At 52.4% G+C, this 15,253-nt stretch overlaps 1 protein-coding gene across 1 annotated transcript in view; it reads left to right on the forward strand.

Annotated features, from left to right (window-relative positions):
* The window catches only part of NXN (nucleoredoxin), a 177,359-nt gene continuing 162,106 nt past the window's right edge, over positions 1 to 15,253 (forward strand). Inside the window, exon 1 of the mRNA XM_050763568.1 lies at positions 1 to 472. Coding sequence (XP_050619525.1) covers positions 107 to 472 — 366 coding nt within the window. The 5' untranslated portion in view covers positions 1 to 106. The remainder of the gene's footprint in view (positions 473 to 15,253) is intronic.

The raw sequence follows: 15,253 nt of genomic DNA on the forward strand, positions 1-15,253 counted from the left end.
GGCTCCGCTCCCCCAGCGCTCGCCGCCGCCGCCGCCGCCGCCTGCTGCCTCCGCGCGGACCGTGGAGCGGGGTCGCAGCCGCCCGACCGCCCTGCGGTGGGCCAGGATGTCGGGCTTCCTGGAGGAGCTGCTCGGCGAGAAGCTGGTGACGGGCGGCGGCGAGGAGGTGGACGTGCACTCGCTGGGCGCCCGCGGCATCTCGCTGCTGGGTCTCTACTTCGGCTGCAGCCTCAGCGCCCCCTGCGCGCAGCTCAGCGCCAGCCTGGCCGCCTTCTACGGGCGCCTGCGGGGGGACGCGGCGGCCGGGCCGGGGCCGGGGCCGGGGGCGGGGGCCGGGGCGGCGGCGGAGCCCGAGCCGCGGCGGCGCCTGGAGATCGTCTTCGTGTCCTCGGACCAGGACCAGCGGCAGTGGCAGGACTTCGTGCGGGACATGCCGTGGCTGGCGCTGCCCTACAAGGAGAAGCACAGGAAGGTGAGCGGCGCGGGCGTCGCCGGCCCCTGCCCGCCCACACCCCCTTACCCCTGCCCCCCCCACCCCCTTACCCTGCCCTCCCCCAAACCCGTTGTCCCCCTGCCCGCCCCCCGCCCCACTGACTCCTGCACCCCCGTCCCCCAACCCACTGTCCTCTCCCCACCCCCCACCCCACTGCCCCCCCCCCCCCCCCGCCGTCCCCTCCTCTGCCCCTCCCGCTCCGCGCTGAGCCCGCACCCCCATCCCAGGACCTCTCTCTGGCTCGGGTGCTGCGCTGCGCCCGGCCTGGAAAGTTGGACCCGCCTCGGCCCCTGGGACCCCGGCTCGAGCCCCTCCGTCCTTACGCGCCGGGAGCCTCGGGTGGGGGCGGCTGCGCTCTGGGATCCCGGTTCCGCGACCCCTTCACCCCCGAGCGGAGGCGCCGGGAGGGGCCCCTTCCTGCTTCCGCCGCCGACCCCCGTGGATTCCCACAGTGGGGAGGGGAGGAGAGGGGAGGGCGCGCGCCCCCCGCCTGTGGTGCCCAAACCAGCACGTTTCCTTTCTTTCCGGGAGAAACCTGCTTTCCCCGGGGACCGGGGACCTGGGGGCCGAGGCCCAGGTCAGGAGAGGCGGCCGGTGACCGTGGCCGTGGCTGTGGCCGAGAAGGGCGCTCACGGCTCCGTCTCCCCCGCCCCAGGCCGAGTTCGCGGCCACCGGGGAGCTCTGCATTGTCTGGTGGTCCAGCCTCCTCCCCAGACGCCTCCCGGGCGCGGGAACAGCCCGGGCCGTGCAGAGCTCAGCTGCGTGGTGGCCCCTGTGGTCCCGGCGATCTTAAATTGAGGGCTGAGCTGACCCCGTCGATGCACATTGACTGGAAGGAGGACTTGGGGAAATGGATACTTTGCTGTCAACTTCTCGTGCCTCCCAGTTTGCTGTCGAGATGAGTTTGGGTTTCTGAGTGTGTCCCTTGGGTGAGGATGTCTGTCTCTTATAATACGGCACATCCAGGACATTTTCTAATGAATGGAGTCAGAAAAAGTTTTGGAGCGCTGTTGCTTCGTGAGTGGATCTGATGCAACGTGTGAATCCAGCCCCCTTCCCTTTTTGAGGAAAGCCTGCTTCTGGAGTGGACAGAAGGGCTATTCTGGGGGCGTTTAGTTTCCTCTGGGGAGCATGGCGAGGCGTGCCACGTGTTCCTTTTATATGTACAGAATCTTGTTGAGAAGCATGATTTAGGTTTGGTGGGAGCAAAAGGCTTATACTGTGACCCCAAATGTCTTGAGTAAATCATCCATCCCAAAGCAGTGTGAGGTAGAGATTTGGGATTTAAAGTATGAAATACAGTTGATGCGATGCAGTTTGTAAATTTAACGTTGGGAAAACATAGGTTCACTAACCACTCAGAGGCAAGAGTTGGCATTTTTACCGCTTTTTAGGTTATTTTGCCCATTTTGATTGACATGCTTGATATAGTATGAATATGCATGGCCAGTACTTTTTGATTCAAAATACAAGAATCCTTTGTTTTCCTTGGTGGTGGTTTTTGTGATACGTTCGTGGAGAAATAATGTTCGGAAAGTGATTTACCAAAAAAGATGTTCATTGTTATGGCAAGTTTCTGTTGTAGACTAAAGTCTACTTAAAATAATGTCCTTATCCGGCAATACAAATGATTTCTAGCTTTTGAAAACATAGAATTATGGTAAAATGTTACCGGCTTAACAGCCTATTGTTGTGTTTTTTACTGAAGAGGAAATACATTTTTTGGATAGTAAAAATATGGGGCAAACAGATGTTTTGCAAATGCTTGGAGCTTTTTCCGAGAAAGGAGAATATTTGATAGACACGGGCCATGGGTGGCTCTCTATACCCTGGACAGGCTCTTTGAGTGACAAAAAGTATTCTGCGGCCCCAGCCTGGACCTGCTGATTCCTCCGAACCTGGATGACACAGGACAGACTCATTTGAAAATACAGTTCAGAGTGCTGGACATGCCCAAACCCTGGTGCGTTAGCATCTTAAACATTTATTTTTTTGCCCAGAGTTTTTCTGACTTACATCCTGTACTTTATTCTCTAAATCCAGTCCAGTTTTCAAGGAAGCAGTTTCTGCCCTTGGTCATGAACAAACCACTCAAGATCTGACCCCAGAAACATTCTTATTCTCAGGAATATATACCAGGTAAAAAGACTGCAGCTGTCCTTCTTATGGAAAAGGTACTCTTGGAAATTACAAAAGCTACGTACTGACTTTAAAAGGAATTATTGCCGGGCCGGGTGGCTCACGCCTGTTATCCCAGCACTTTGGGAGACCCAGGCGGGTGGATCACCTGAGGTCGGGAGTTTGAGACCAGCCTGACCAACATGGAGAAACCCCGTCTCTACCAAAAATACAAAATTAGCCGGGTGTGGTGGCTCCTGCCTGTAATCCCAGCTACTAGGGAGGGTGAGGCAGGAGAATCGCTTGAACCCGGGAGGTGGAGGTTGTGGTGAGCCGAGTTCGTGCCATTGCACCCCAGCATGAGCCAAAAAAAAAAAAAAAAAAAAAAAAAAAAAAAGGAATTATTTTCCCTCTTGAAACCAAAGAGATGTGGAACAAATACCTTTTCTGTGACTGAGTTTTTGTCTCATTTGAAGTTAGGGTGCTCAGAAGCCTGTGAGCTAATGATGCTAATTTCACCATCAGAACAAGTGAAGAGCCAGAGTTCTGCCAGCCGAGGGTACTGGATGGGTGAACACGTCTTCTTGATGGACCCTGTCCATGTTGTTTCACCAACTATAAAAATAGATCTAGAGAAGGGAATTTTGTTTTACACTGAAGGGAAACCGAAGTTCCAGATTGCTAATTTTTTTTAAAGTTCTCATTAACATTTGTTCTTTAAACCCATGCGTATACTTCTTCCCATTGGGATAACAAAGGGTATGGTTCTGATTAGTTATTGGCTGGCATTTCTCTAAAGAAAATTGAAAAATTGTGGTGGGGAAAGAAAATGCTGTGTGGTATTTCTTTTCTTCTTTTATTAATTTCTCCTTTATATAGTAAAAAAGCCCGGGGATGACCATATATGTTAAGCCTGCATTTTGCCTGGTTCCTCTCACGTTGACTGGAACTGTGAGAAAACACCAAAAAAAAAAAAAAAAGGAAAAAATTAAAAAAAAATTCTTTATACAGAATTTTCCTGTTTCTGCCTGTTGTTGTGGTAGGCACAAAAGTAATTGAAGCTTATTTATTTATTTATTTATTTTGAGACAGAGTCTCGCTCTGTCGCCCAGGCTGGAGTGCAGTGGCTCAATCTAGGCTCACTGCAACCTCTGCCTCCCGGGTTTATGCCATTCTCCTGCCTCAGCCTCCCGAGTAGCTGGGACTACAGGCGCCCGCCACCACGCCTGGCTAATTTTTTTTGTATTTTTAGTAGAGACGCGGTTTCACTGTGTTAGCCAGGATGGTCTCGGTCTCCTGACCTCGTGGTCTGCCCGCCTCGGCCTTCCAAAGTGCTGGGATTGCAGGCGTGAGCCACTGCTCCCAGCCTGAAGCTTAATTTTTTTGGCTTCCAAAACACATACTATTTCAGCTTCCAAAACACACAGTATTATATATCTGTGCAGAAATTGTAATTAGATGGTAATAGAACTTTGCATTTATACAAACAATTTTATCAGCAAATCTATAATCCTGAAGTTAAGGCAGTTGGACTTGTTTTAATAAGAAGGTTGGTAGATGTTTTTCAGATTTCTAGGGAGAAAGAATGTGATCGATAGTCGGGAGGTGGTGAAATTTGGACTTTGGGGATTTGGTCTGTCCCTTTGGATTAGTATGTTACTCACTCGTCAAGACTGGAGAGGTCCGTCTCTGGGACCCACTCCGGCCTTGTAGAAGTGAGCACTGGTTTTGGGTTTAAAGCCGCAGAGCTCAGCTTTGTCTGAGCTGGATGCCTGATCATAAACATACGGTCAGTGTGGGTGCACTGACATCCAAGGGTGCAGACCACTGGCTTCCTCTGGACAGTTTTGTGAGGCTCTGGTGTGGCCCCAGGACTTCCTGCATGGCGAAGGGGAGGAGAAAGCCTGCAGAGTCAGGGACCCTGGTCCAGTATCCCTGGTCAGCCTGCTCCAGCCAGGAGAAGTGGAGTCTCTGGCTGCTCTGCTTCTTTCAGTTCAGACTAAATGAGAAGCTTGGCTGAGAACTGACCTGAATCCCTTTGACCCTATGGGTGGGACAGGATTTGGTAGCAACCTCAACAGTCTTAGAACTCCAGTTCTGCCACTCTTCCTTGAATCCAAACACTGCAGCCAGGAAGAGAACAGTTTCTATGACACACTGTATCTTCTCTTTGTATTCACTTTCAAGGTGGAAAAGATGGCAAAAAGGTACAGTTTTGAAAATGGGGATTTTCTGCCTTCTTCATCAGAAGCCCGGACCAGACAGGATAGGCTCCCACTGGTGACTGTGTTTCTAGGACTTGAGCCAATCTATTGGTAATAAAGGACAAGAGTCCAATTAAGGAACAAGCCAGGTGTGATGGCTTGCACCTGTAATCCAGCACTGTGGGAGGCCAAGGTGGGGGGATCATTTGAGCCTAGGAGTTTGAGACCAGCTTGGGCAACATGGTGAAACATTGTCTCTACAAAAAATAACAATCAGCTGGTCATGGTGGTGTGTACCTGTGGTCCCAGCTACTCAGGAGACTGAGGCAGGAGGATTGCTTAAACCCAGGAGGCGGAGGCTGCAGTGAGCCATGTTTGTGTCACTACGCTCCAGCCTGGACAACAGAGCAAGACCATGTCTTAAATAAATAAATAAAAATAAAGTAATAAGAGCAGTGTTCCTTGAGAGGCTTTTTCTTGTTCCATTATTTGTAATATATTTTTAAATCTCATTTTTTTCTGTATAATAAGGCAGTCTAATATATGACTAAAAATATAGATTATTTTATTCTTCTGCTTGAGTTCGCGCTCTGGCTCTGCCGTGTATTAGCTGTGTGTCCTTGTGCAAGGTGCTGTACATCTCTGTGCCCTAGGTTCCTTTTCCGTTTGTAAAAGGGACAGGATAATAGCACCTGCCTTATTGTTGTAAAGGCTATGTGAGATGAGACACACGTGCCTGGCGTAGAGTGAGTGCTCAATACATGCTAACTATTGTTGTTTTTAGATAAATGATCATTAAGTTTAGTCATTCATTTCATAGCTTGAGCCTTTGGAATCTATCACATTACAGAACTGCTAAACTGTTAGGAGGTGTATTTTTAAACTTTTCAAACCAATGACTTTTACAAGCATACCAGGGGGATTTGATGAAGGAGTCAAAAAAATTGCCCTACAATGGCCGGGCACCATGGCTCACACCTGTCATCCCAGCACTTCGGGAGCCTGAGGTGGGTGGGTCAGTTGAGGTCAGGAGTTCAAGACCAGCCTGGCCAACATGGTGTAACCCCCAACGCTACTAAAAATACAAAAAATTAGCCGGGCGTGGTGGCGGGTGCCTGTTGTCCCAGCTACTCTGGAGGCTGAGGCAGGAGAATCGCTTGAACCCGGGAGGTGGAGTTTGCAGCGAGCTGAGATGGCGCCACTGCACTCCAGCCTGGGTGACAGAGCGAGACTCCGTCTTGGAAGAAAAAAAAAATTAAATAAAAAAAATTGCCCCACAAGAGATTATAACTGGGAAGAAAGACCTAGAAGATTGAAACAACAAAAGCAAATGATGTGGAATAATAAGTCCTGGGAAGTTACTGACACTTACTGAACTCTGTATTTATATCGGCCAATGATGTTCCAGGTTGCCGCTGAGCAGCGGAGCCTGGGAAAGATTTTTTTTTGAGACGGAGTCCCCCAGGCTGGAGTGCAGTGGTGTGATCTCGGCTCACTGCAAGTTCCGCCTCCCGGGTTCACACCGTTCTGCCTCAACCTCCTGAGTAGCTGGGACTGCAGGCGCCCGCCACCACGCCCGGCTAATTTTTTGTATTTTTAGTACAGACGGGGTTTCACCATGTTAGCCAGGATGGTCTCGATCTCCTGACCTCGTGATCCGCCCACCTCGGCCTCCCAAAGTGCTGGGATTACAGGCATGAGCCACCACGCCTGGCCCTGGGAAAGATTTAAGTTACTATTAAGTTACCCTTGTAACCTAAAGATGATCAGGCACTCTTCTTGAGAGAAATTATGTACAAAGCAATCATTTTGTGGTTTCCCAAAGCTGTTAGGTATGTCTTCCGCTGACCCTGTGTGCTTAACTCTGGGCTACATAGAGGTTGAAAGACTGCTGTTTCGCGTGGGAAATGGAGGGTACCCGTCTCTGGAGCCGCAGAAACCCCACCTCTAGCATGGGCCTGCCTCCCGTCCCAGCTCTGGAATGCTGCAGGATAGGTTTGCTCAGACATGTAGGCATTGCAGGTTTACTACTCATCTCCCAGTGAGCAGCTCAGGCCTGCCTCTGAGTAGCCGTCCACAGCTCCTGCTAATCGATTAGTCTTCTGATCCAGGTTGGAATGTGAGCCAAAGCACAGAGGCAAGCCCTAGAAGTTAGGGTCACTGATTTTATTCTACTTTTTAAACAACTCCTACCTTTTGTTGGGAAGGCTTGTCATCATGTGTGGACATGTTTGAGAAAGCAGGCTTTGTGCACAGCTGGGGTCGGGGCTGAACAAGTCCCTTGGGGATCTTCCTTCCTTTTTCCTGATGGGGATCAGGGTTCCAGGGCTCCAGCTCCTGCTGTTCTGAACTAGGTGGGATCCTTCCTGCCTGATTTCATTTTGGCCAGGAGAGCACAGGCTTGGCATAGGATGTGTTTTCTTTTCTTTTTTTCCTTTTTTTTTTCCAGACGGAGTCTCGCTCTGCCAGGCTGGAGTGCAGTGATGCAATCTCAGCTCACCGCAACCTCCGCCTCCCGGGTTCAAGTGATTCTCCTGCCTCAGCCTCCCGAGTAGCTGGGATTACAGGCGCCTGCCACCACGCCCGGCTAATTTTTTTTTATTTATTTTTTGAGATGGAGTTTTGCTCTTGTTGCCCAGGCTGGAGTGCAATGGCACCATCTCAGCCCACTGCAACCTCCACCTTCTGGGTTCAAGTGATTCTCCTGCCTCAGCCTCCTGACTAGCTGGGAATACAGGTGCCTGCCCCCATGCCTGGCTAATTTTGTGTTTTTAGTAGAGACAGGGTTTCTCCATGTTGGTCAGGCTGATCTCCAACTCCCTATCTCAGGTGATCTGCCTGCCTTGGCCTCCCACAGTGCTGGGATTACAGGCGTGAGCCACCGTGCCTGGCCAATGTTTATAGTTTTATTAGAGACAGGTTTTCACCATATTGGCCAGGCTGGTCTCGAACTCTTGACCTCATGATCTGCCCGCCTCGGCCTCCCAAAGTGCTGGGATTACAGGCGTGAGCCACTGCGCCTGGCTGTTTGTTTAATTTCTAACTGGTCCCACATGGATACGTGGCTCTGCTGCATTTGACTGATATGCTCCTTGAGCCATGTGAGTGGACACCCGACAGACTGGTCTCTGTCCTGGTCAACACGATGAACCTGTCGATCACAAGCTTGGCTGCCGCTGTCCTGTGGGGCACCAGCCTTCAGACTCCACCTTGAGCAGCACAGACTGTTTCCAGAAAGGAATGACAAGCTCAGAAACACAACCCTCACCATGCCTTTCTCCAGTGGGAGAATCATTGAGTGGGTCCTTCACAGCTTTGTGGTCTTGTCCTAACCTAGAGCCCAGTCCCTGCCCCTCCTGCAGCCTCATCTGGACTCGCATTTCTGGGACTTACATGTTCTGTCTTCCCTCCTGAGTGTGGAGCTTCTCCCTGCCATCCTGGTGTCCCTGCTCTGGGAACTTTCCAGTCTCTCTTTTCGCTCTAAGTGGGATGCTTCTGGGAGCTTCGGCAGAGCCTGTGCACACATTTCTGAAATACTGCTTTTCTTTTTGGAGGCGGGAAGATGGCTTGAGCCCAGGACTTTGAGACCAGCCTAGGCAACACAGTAAGATCGCGTTTCTCTATATTTTAAAATTTTTTTTTTTAAATGGAGTCTCGCTCTGTTGCCCAGGCTGGAGTGCAGTGGTTCGATCTCAGCTCACTGCAAGCTCCGCCTCCCGGGTTCACGCCATTCTCCTGCCTCAGCCTCCCGAGTAGCTGGGACTACAGGCGCCGCCACCGCGCCCGGCTAGTTTTTTTGTATTTTTAGTAGAGACGGGGTTTCACCGTGTTAGCCAGGATGGTCTTGATCTCCTGACCTCGTGATCCGCCCGCCTCGGCCTCCCAAAGTGCTGGGATTACAGATGTGAGCCAACGTGCCTGGTCTGTTTTTGTTTCTTAATGAGTGTTTTAAAGAGGACTTAAATGAGCAAATGGATGTCCCAGCTGGGCGAATCCCAGCAGCCTCTTGTGCAACTGGATTGCCCTGTGATGCTGTGCTCAAAAATAGGAAGAAGCTTGACTCTCCATTTTGGAAATGTCAAATATCTGAGCCCATTAAAAGAGGCTCGGCCTGTCGCGGTGGCTCACGCCTGTAATCCCAGCACTGTGGGAAGCCGAGGTGGGCGGATCACCTGAGGTTGGGAGTTCAAGAACAGCCTGACCAACATGGAGAAACCCCGTCTCTACTAAAAATACAAAATTAGCCGGGTGTGGTGGTGCATGCCTGTAATCCCAGCTACTCAGGAGACTGAGGCAGGAGAATCACTTGAATCCGGCAGGCGGAGGTTGTGTTGAGCTGAGATCACACCACTGCACTCCAGCCTGGGGAACAAGAGCGAAACCCCATCTCAAAAAAAAAAAAGTCTCTTATCTGCAGACCTATCATGCCACGCCTTAATATTTCATCGTTTGCATTTCTCTAGCATCTTTCTTCCAAAGAACTCAGAATGCATGCATATTACATCTTCCAGCAACTAGGAATCAATAGATATTCACCGTTTTGACTTTTCAAAGTACGTTAGAGTTGGAGAATCGAAGCAAAGAGAATCGATTATTAGATCAGGGTCGCAGTGTTGGATGAAAGAACTTGGCCGAACTCCCTTAAATTCAACTTGGTCCTTTCTGTTCATGAAATTGTACCTTAAAAAATATTGACATCAAACGTTCTACATGGAGGAGGAGGAGCTGCAAGCTCTCTTCAGATGGCTTTTTCTTCCTCTAGGTGTGCAGGGACCGCTCTGAAATAAGATAGAGGTAGTTGAACGGCTTGAAACATTCGCTGGTTGCTTGGAAGTCAGGAGAACGAGAACCTCTGCTCTCTTGCTGCCTTTTTCCATGGTGGTGTTTTTTTTTTCTAAGGGCCTTTTTAACGATTTGGACTTTTTTTTTTTTTTTTTTTTTAGTTGCGCCAGTGAAGTGCCCCCAACTCCCCCATCATCCCATGCAAAGCCTACGGGCTGGTCTAGTGCTTTTTGTTCAGAGACAAAATTGAACTTCAGGTATCCTGCCGAGATCCTAGGACTAAATCAGTCCTCTCTTTTATGAGGTTTGCAGAAACTGCTGTTCCAACTTCCAGTGAAATCTCAAACATGTGCTTTCTGCTCCACGACCAGGCAGAAGCCCCACTGCCGTTACCCGGGAGTGAAACCCGTCATGGAAACTTTTGTTCTGGGGCCTCCGTGATTAAAAGCAAACGTAAATTTTCTGCGGCTTGCCGGTCATAACTCTCGGACCAGATACACAATGTATTTTTGTGTGAACGACATCGGAAAATCCTTTAAAAAAAAAAAACAGTGTAAGCTTAACTTCGTCGCTCCCTTCTGTCAAACCCGTCAGCCTCTCCCCCTGCTCCCCAGGGTCTTTCAGTACAGGCACCAATGACAGGTAAATTCAGATACTGTTTCTTTTTTCTTTTTTTTTTTTTTGAGACGGAGTCTGGCTCTGTCACCCAGGCTGGAGTGCAGTGGCGCCATCTCGGCTCACTGCAAGCTCCGCCTCCCGGGTTTACGCTATTCTCCTGCCTCAGCCTCCCGAGTAGCTGGGACTACAGGCGCCCGCCACCTCGCCCGGCGAGTTTTTTGTATTTTTTAGTAGAGACGGGGTTTCACCGTGTTAGCCAGGATGGTGTCGATCTCCTGACCTCGTGATCCGCCCGTCTCGGCCTCCCAAAGTGCTGGGATTACAGGCTTGAGCCACCGCGCCCGGCCAGATACTGTTTCTACAGTTAAGGACGGTTTTATCTCAGATCCTTGTTGAAGAGTCACGAAACAGGGTGTGGTGAGTTCTGCTGTCCTAGGGGTAGGGTTTTCTCTTTGTTTTCCTGGGGGGAGAATTTCATGCAGATGCATCAGTTCTACAGTTTTTTTCTGTGTCTTTTTTTGGTCAATATCTGAATGGATTTAGTCTGTTTAAAATCAGATAAAAATCTGAATGGATTTAGTCTGTTTAAAATCAGAAGGCGTTGCTCTTTCTCTCGTTAAACGTGATCAGGTCAAGACGGTTTTCCTTTGATCGTGGTGGCTCACGGCACAGCTGCCTCATCTGTTACTCATTTTTCAGGTTTTGATGTGAAATCTGAAGATCAGGTGGGACCTCGTGCGATAGGGAAAAATCACACTGTGTCTCGAACAGGCACGACTGTTGCTGTGAGTGCAGTGTTTTCTAGCTCTGGGCATGTTCTTGATTGCAATCGTAAAAATTGTTTATAGCCATGATCCTTCAAAAATACTCCGTTATGATAGGTGAGTATTAAAGGTCTGTTGCATGGTAGATGGAGAATAGAGACTGGAAATCCAGATCCAGGTTTCCTGGGTTTGCAACTTGGCTTTTTCCGGGAGTGTGACTTTGGGGCCAGTTACAGAATTTCTGTGTCTCTGGTTTCCTGGTGAGTAAAATGGAGATAATGGTACCAGCCTCTTAGCGTGGTTGTTAAGTACTGAATGAGGTAATATCGGCGAGTACTCAGGATAGTGCCTGGTGCATAGCGGTGCCATTTAAAAGTTTACCCCAGGCACTTTGGGATTCATTCCACATTTTATGGTTATTTGGATTATAGGAGAGAGGAATTCAGCCTTGTTACCTCTTTGTACCCCTCCCCCATTCCAAAGCACCTAGTTATTTATTTGTATCTAGAGACTATAGCAGAACCTGGTTTCTCTTCATTTTTTTGTGTCTTTTCTTTCTTCTCTTTTCTTTTACTTTTCTTTTCTTATTTTTTTTCTTTTTTTCTTTTTTTTTTTTTTTTTTGGATACCGTGTCTCCCTCTGTGGCCCAGGCTGGAGTGCAGAGGCACGATCTCAGCTCACTGCGACCTCTGCCTCTTAGGTTCGAGTGATTCTTCTGCCTCAGCCTCCTGAGTAGCTGGGATTACAGGTGCCTACCACCACGCCTGGCTAGTTTTGTATTTGTAATAAAGACAGGGTTTCACCATCTTGACCAGGCTGGTCTTGAACTCCTGACCTCAAGTGATCCATCTGCCTCAGCCTCTCAGAGTGCTGGGATTACAGGCGTGAGCCACCGTGCCTGGCCTCTCTTTGTTTTCCTACTAGGACAATAATTATCTGTCAGTTGTTGATTTGGTGACATCTGTGTCTTTGATTGTTTGCATGTTTGTGTGAGAGCGGTCTTGCTCTGTTGCCCAGGCTGGAGTGCAGTGGCACAGTCAGAGCTTGCTGCAGCCTTGACCTTCTGGGCCCAGGCAATCCTCCCACGTCAGCCTCCTGCATAGCTGGGACTGCAGGTGTGTACCACCACGCCCCGCTGCATTTGCCTGTCTTTGCATATGGGTGTAATTCTAGACCATCTCTTTGATCAGGTGTTCAGTTTTACTGAATGGATCCCGTACTCTTTTGAGCTGGGAGAGGCCAGGGGGAGATACGGGTCTGTGCATATGTCTCTTGCTATTATTTATTTTGGAAAACTTTAAGTATCACGCAGGTAGAGAAAGCAGTACAGTGAATCCCCACATGTCCTCCCCTGTTCAACAGTCGTCAACGCATGGACACCTGCTGCTCCCCCAACCCCCTCAATGATCTTGAAGACAGTCCCAGCCATCATCTCATTTCCTTCATAAGCATTTCACTAAGTAACCCTTAAAAAACATAGCCACAATATCACACCTAAGAAATCCAGCAGTTCTTTAGTTTCAGCAAATATCTGGTTAGTATTCACATTTTCCTGATTGTCTCCTAATTGGTTTTTTTTTTTTTTTTTGAGACGGAGTCTTACTCTGTCGCCCAGGCTGGAGTGCAGTGGCATGATCGCGGCTCACTGCAAGCTCCGCCTCCTAGGTTCATGCCATTCTCCTGCCTCAGCCTCCGGAATAGCTGGGACTACAGGCACCCACGACCACGCCCGGCTGATTTCTTTTTGTATTTTTGGTAGAGACGGGCTTTCACCGTGTTAGCCAGGATGGTCTCGATCTCCTGACCTTGTGATCCGCCTGCCTCGGCCTCCCAAAGTGCTGGGATTACAGTTGGTTTGTTTGAATCCAAAAAAAGTCTGCCTATTACATTTGGTAGCTGTATCCCTTAAGCCTCTTTTAACCTATAGTTTCCCTTCCCTGCTTTTCCTTGTAATTTATTTGTTGTTCTTACCCATTTAAATTTCTTCTGTCCCTGGATCTACCTCCTTGCCACATTCCTAAACTTTTCTGAGCCCTGTTTTCTGCCTTATCTAGGTGTGTAGAATATCGACCCCTGGGTTCAGAAGGGTCCAGTTTCCTGTGGGTGAGAGGCCCAGATATAAGTCAGCTTTAGGCCCGGGTGGCACAGAAGCCGTCTTGGGGCCCCTCTCCCAGCCCTGATTGTCTGTGGGCCCTCCCCCTCTCCCAGCCCTGATTGTCTGTGGGCCCTCCCCATCTCCCAGCCCTGATTGTCTGTGGGCCCTCCCCCTCTCCCAGCCCTGATTGTCTGTGGGCCCTCCCCCTCTCCCAGCCCTGATTGTCTGTGGGCCCTCCCCCTCTCCCAGCCCTGATTGTCTGTGGGCCCTCCCCCTCTCCCAGCCCCGATTGTCTCTGGGCCCTGGCCTCTGGCAGGCTGCTCCTTATCTTCTAGTGGCCTGAGGGCCGCCCGCAGTTCTGAGTCCGCTTCCTGTCCTCCCAGACTCCCAGCAGCAGGAGTCCGGCATGGACGCCCTTGATCCCGTAACTGGTCACTATGGCCGGGATGTGTAAATACTAAAGGGCCAAGCCTGACTTGTGTCCACAGTTGTGTAGCCGGAGGCTGGGGTCCCAATCCAGGTGGACTGAGCCTCAGGTCCGGGGACTGTGGGGGGCTCATCAAGAAAAATCAGAGTGTGTTACTGAGGGAGTGTGGCTCCCACTGTCACCTTCTCTGTGGGCCGCCCCCGGTCACCCTCTCTGTGGGGTCTACCCCCGGTCACCCTCTCTGTGGGCCGCCCCTGGTCACCCTCTCTGTGGGGCCCACCCCCGGTCACCCTCTCTGTGGGGCCGCCCCCGGTCACCCTCTCTGTGGGGTCCACCCCCGGTCACCCTCTCTGTGGGGTCTACCCCCGGTCACCCTCTCTGTGGGCCGCCCCCGGTCACCCTCTCTGTGGGGCCCACCCCCGGTCACCCTCTCTGTGGGCCGCCCCCGGTCACCCTCTCTGTGTGGGGCCGCCCCCGGTCACCCTCTCTGTGTGGGCCGCCCCCGGTCACCCTCTCTGTGGGCCGCCCCCGGTCACCTCTCTGTGTGGGCCGCCCCCGGTCACCCTCTCTGTGTGGGGCCCGCCCCCGGTCACCTTCTCTGCGGGGCCGCCCCCGGTCACCTTCTCTGTGGGGCCGCCCCCAGTCACTTTCTCTGTGTGGGCCGCCCCCGGTCACCCTCTCTGTGGGGCCACCCCCGGTCACCCTCTCTGTGGGGCCCACCCCCGGTCACCTTCTCTGCGGGGCCGCCCCCGGTCACCTTCTCTGTGTGGGGCCCGCCCCCGGTCACCCTCTCTGTGGGGCCGCCCCCAGTCACCCTCTCTGTGGGGCCCGCCCCCGGTCACCCTCTCTGTGGGCCGCCCCCGGTCACTTTCTCTGTGGGGCCGCCCCCAGTCACCCTCTCTGTGGGGCCCGCCCCCGGTCACCCTCTCTGTGGGCCGCCCCCGGTCACCCTCTCTGTGGGGCCGCCCCCGGTCACTTTCTCTGTGTGGGCCGCCCCCGGTCACCCTCTCTGTGGGGCCCGCCCCCGGTCACCTTCTCTGCGGGGCCGCCCCCGGTCACCCTCTCTGTGGGGCCGCCCCCGGTCACCCTCTCTGTGGGGCCGCCCCCGGTCACTTTCTCTGTGTGGGCCGCCCCCGGTCACCCTCTCTGTGGGGCCACCCCCGGTCACCCTCTCTGTGGGGCCCACCCCCGGTCACCTTCTCTGCGGGGCCGCCCCCGGTCACCCTCTCTGTGGGGCCGCCCCCAGTCACTTTCTCTGTGTGGGCCGCCCCCGGTCACCCTCTCTGTGGGGCCGCCCCCGGTCACCCTCTCTGTGTGGGCCGCCCCCGGTCACCCTCTCTGCGGGGCCCGCCCCCGGTCACCCTCTCTGTGTGGGCCGCCCCCGGTCACCCTCTCTGTGGGGCCGCCCCCGGTCACCCTCTCTGTGGGGCCGCCCCCGGTCACCCTTTCCGTGTGAGGTGTTTCCGGTCACCCTCTCTGTGGGGTGTTTCCGGTCACCCTCTCTGTGGGGCCGCCCGCGGTCACCCTCTCCATGTGGGGTGTTTCCGGTCACCCTCTCTGTGGGGCCGCCCGCGGTCACCCTCTCCATGTGGGGTGTTTCCGGTCACCCTCTCTGTGGGGCCGCCCCCGGTCACCCTCTCTGTGGGGCCGCCCCCAGTCACTTTCTCTGTGTGGGCCGCCCCCGGTCACCCTCTCTGTGGGGCCGCCCCCGGTCACCCTCTCTGTGTGGGCCGCCCCCGGTCACCCTCTCTG

Source organism: Macaca thibetana, chromosome 16, assembly GCF_024542745.1.
Source record: "Macaca thibetana thibetana isolate TM-01 chromosome 16, ASM2454274v1, whole genome shotgun sequence".
NCBI lineage: Eukaryota > Metazoa > Chordata > Mammalia > Primates > Cercopithecidae > Macaca > Macaca thibetana.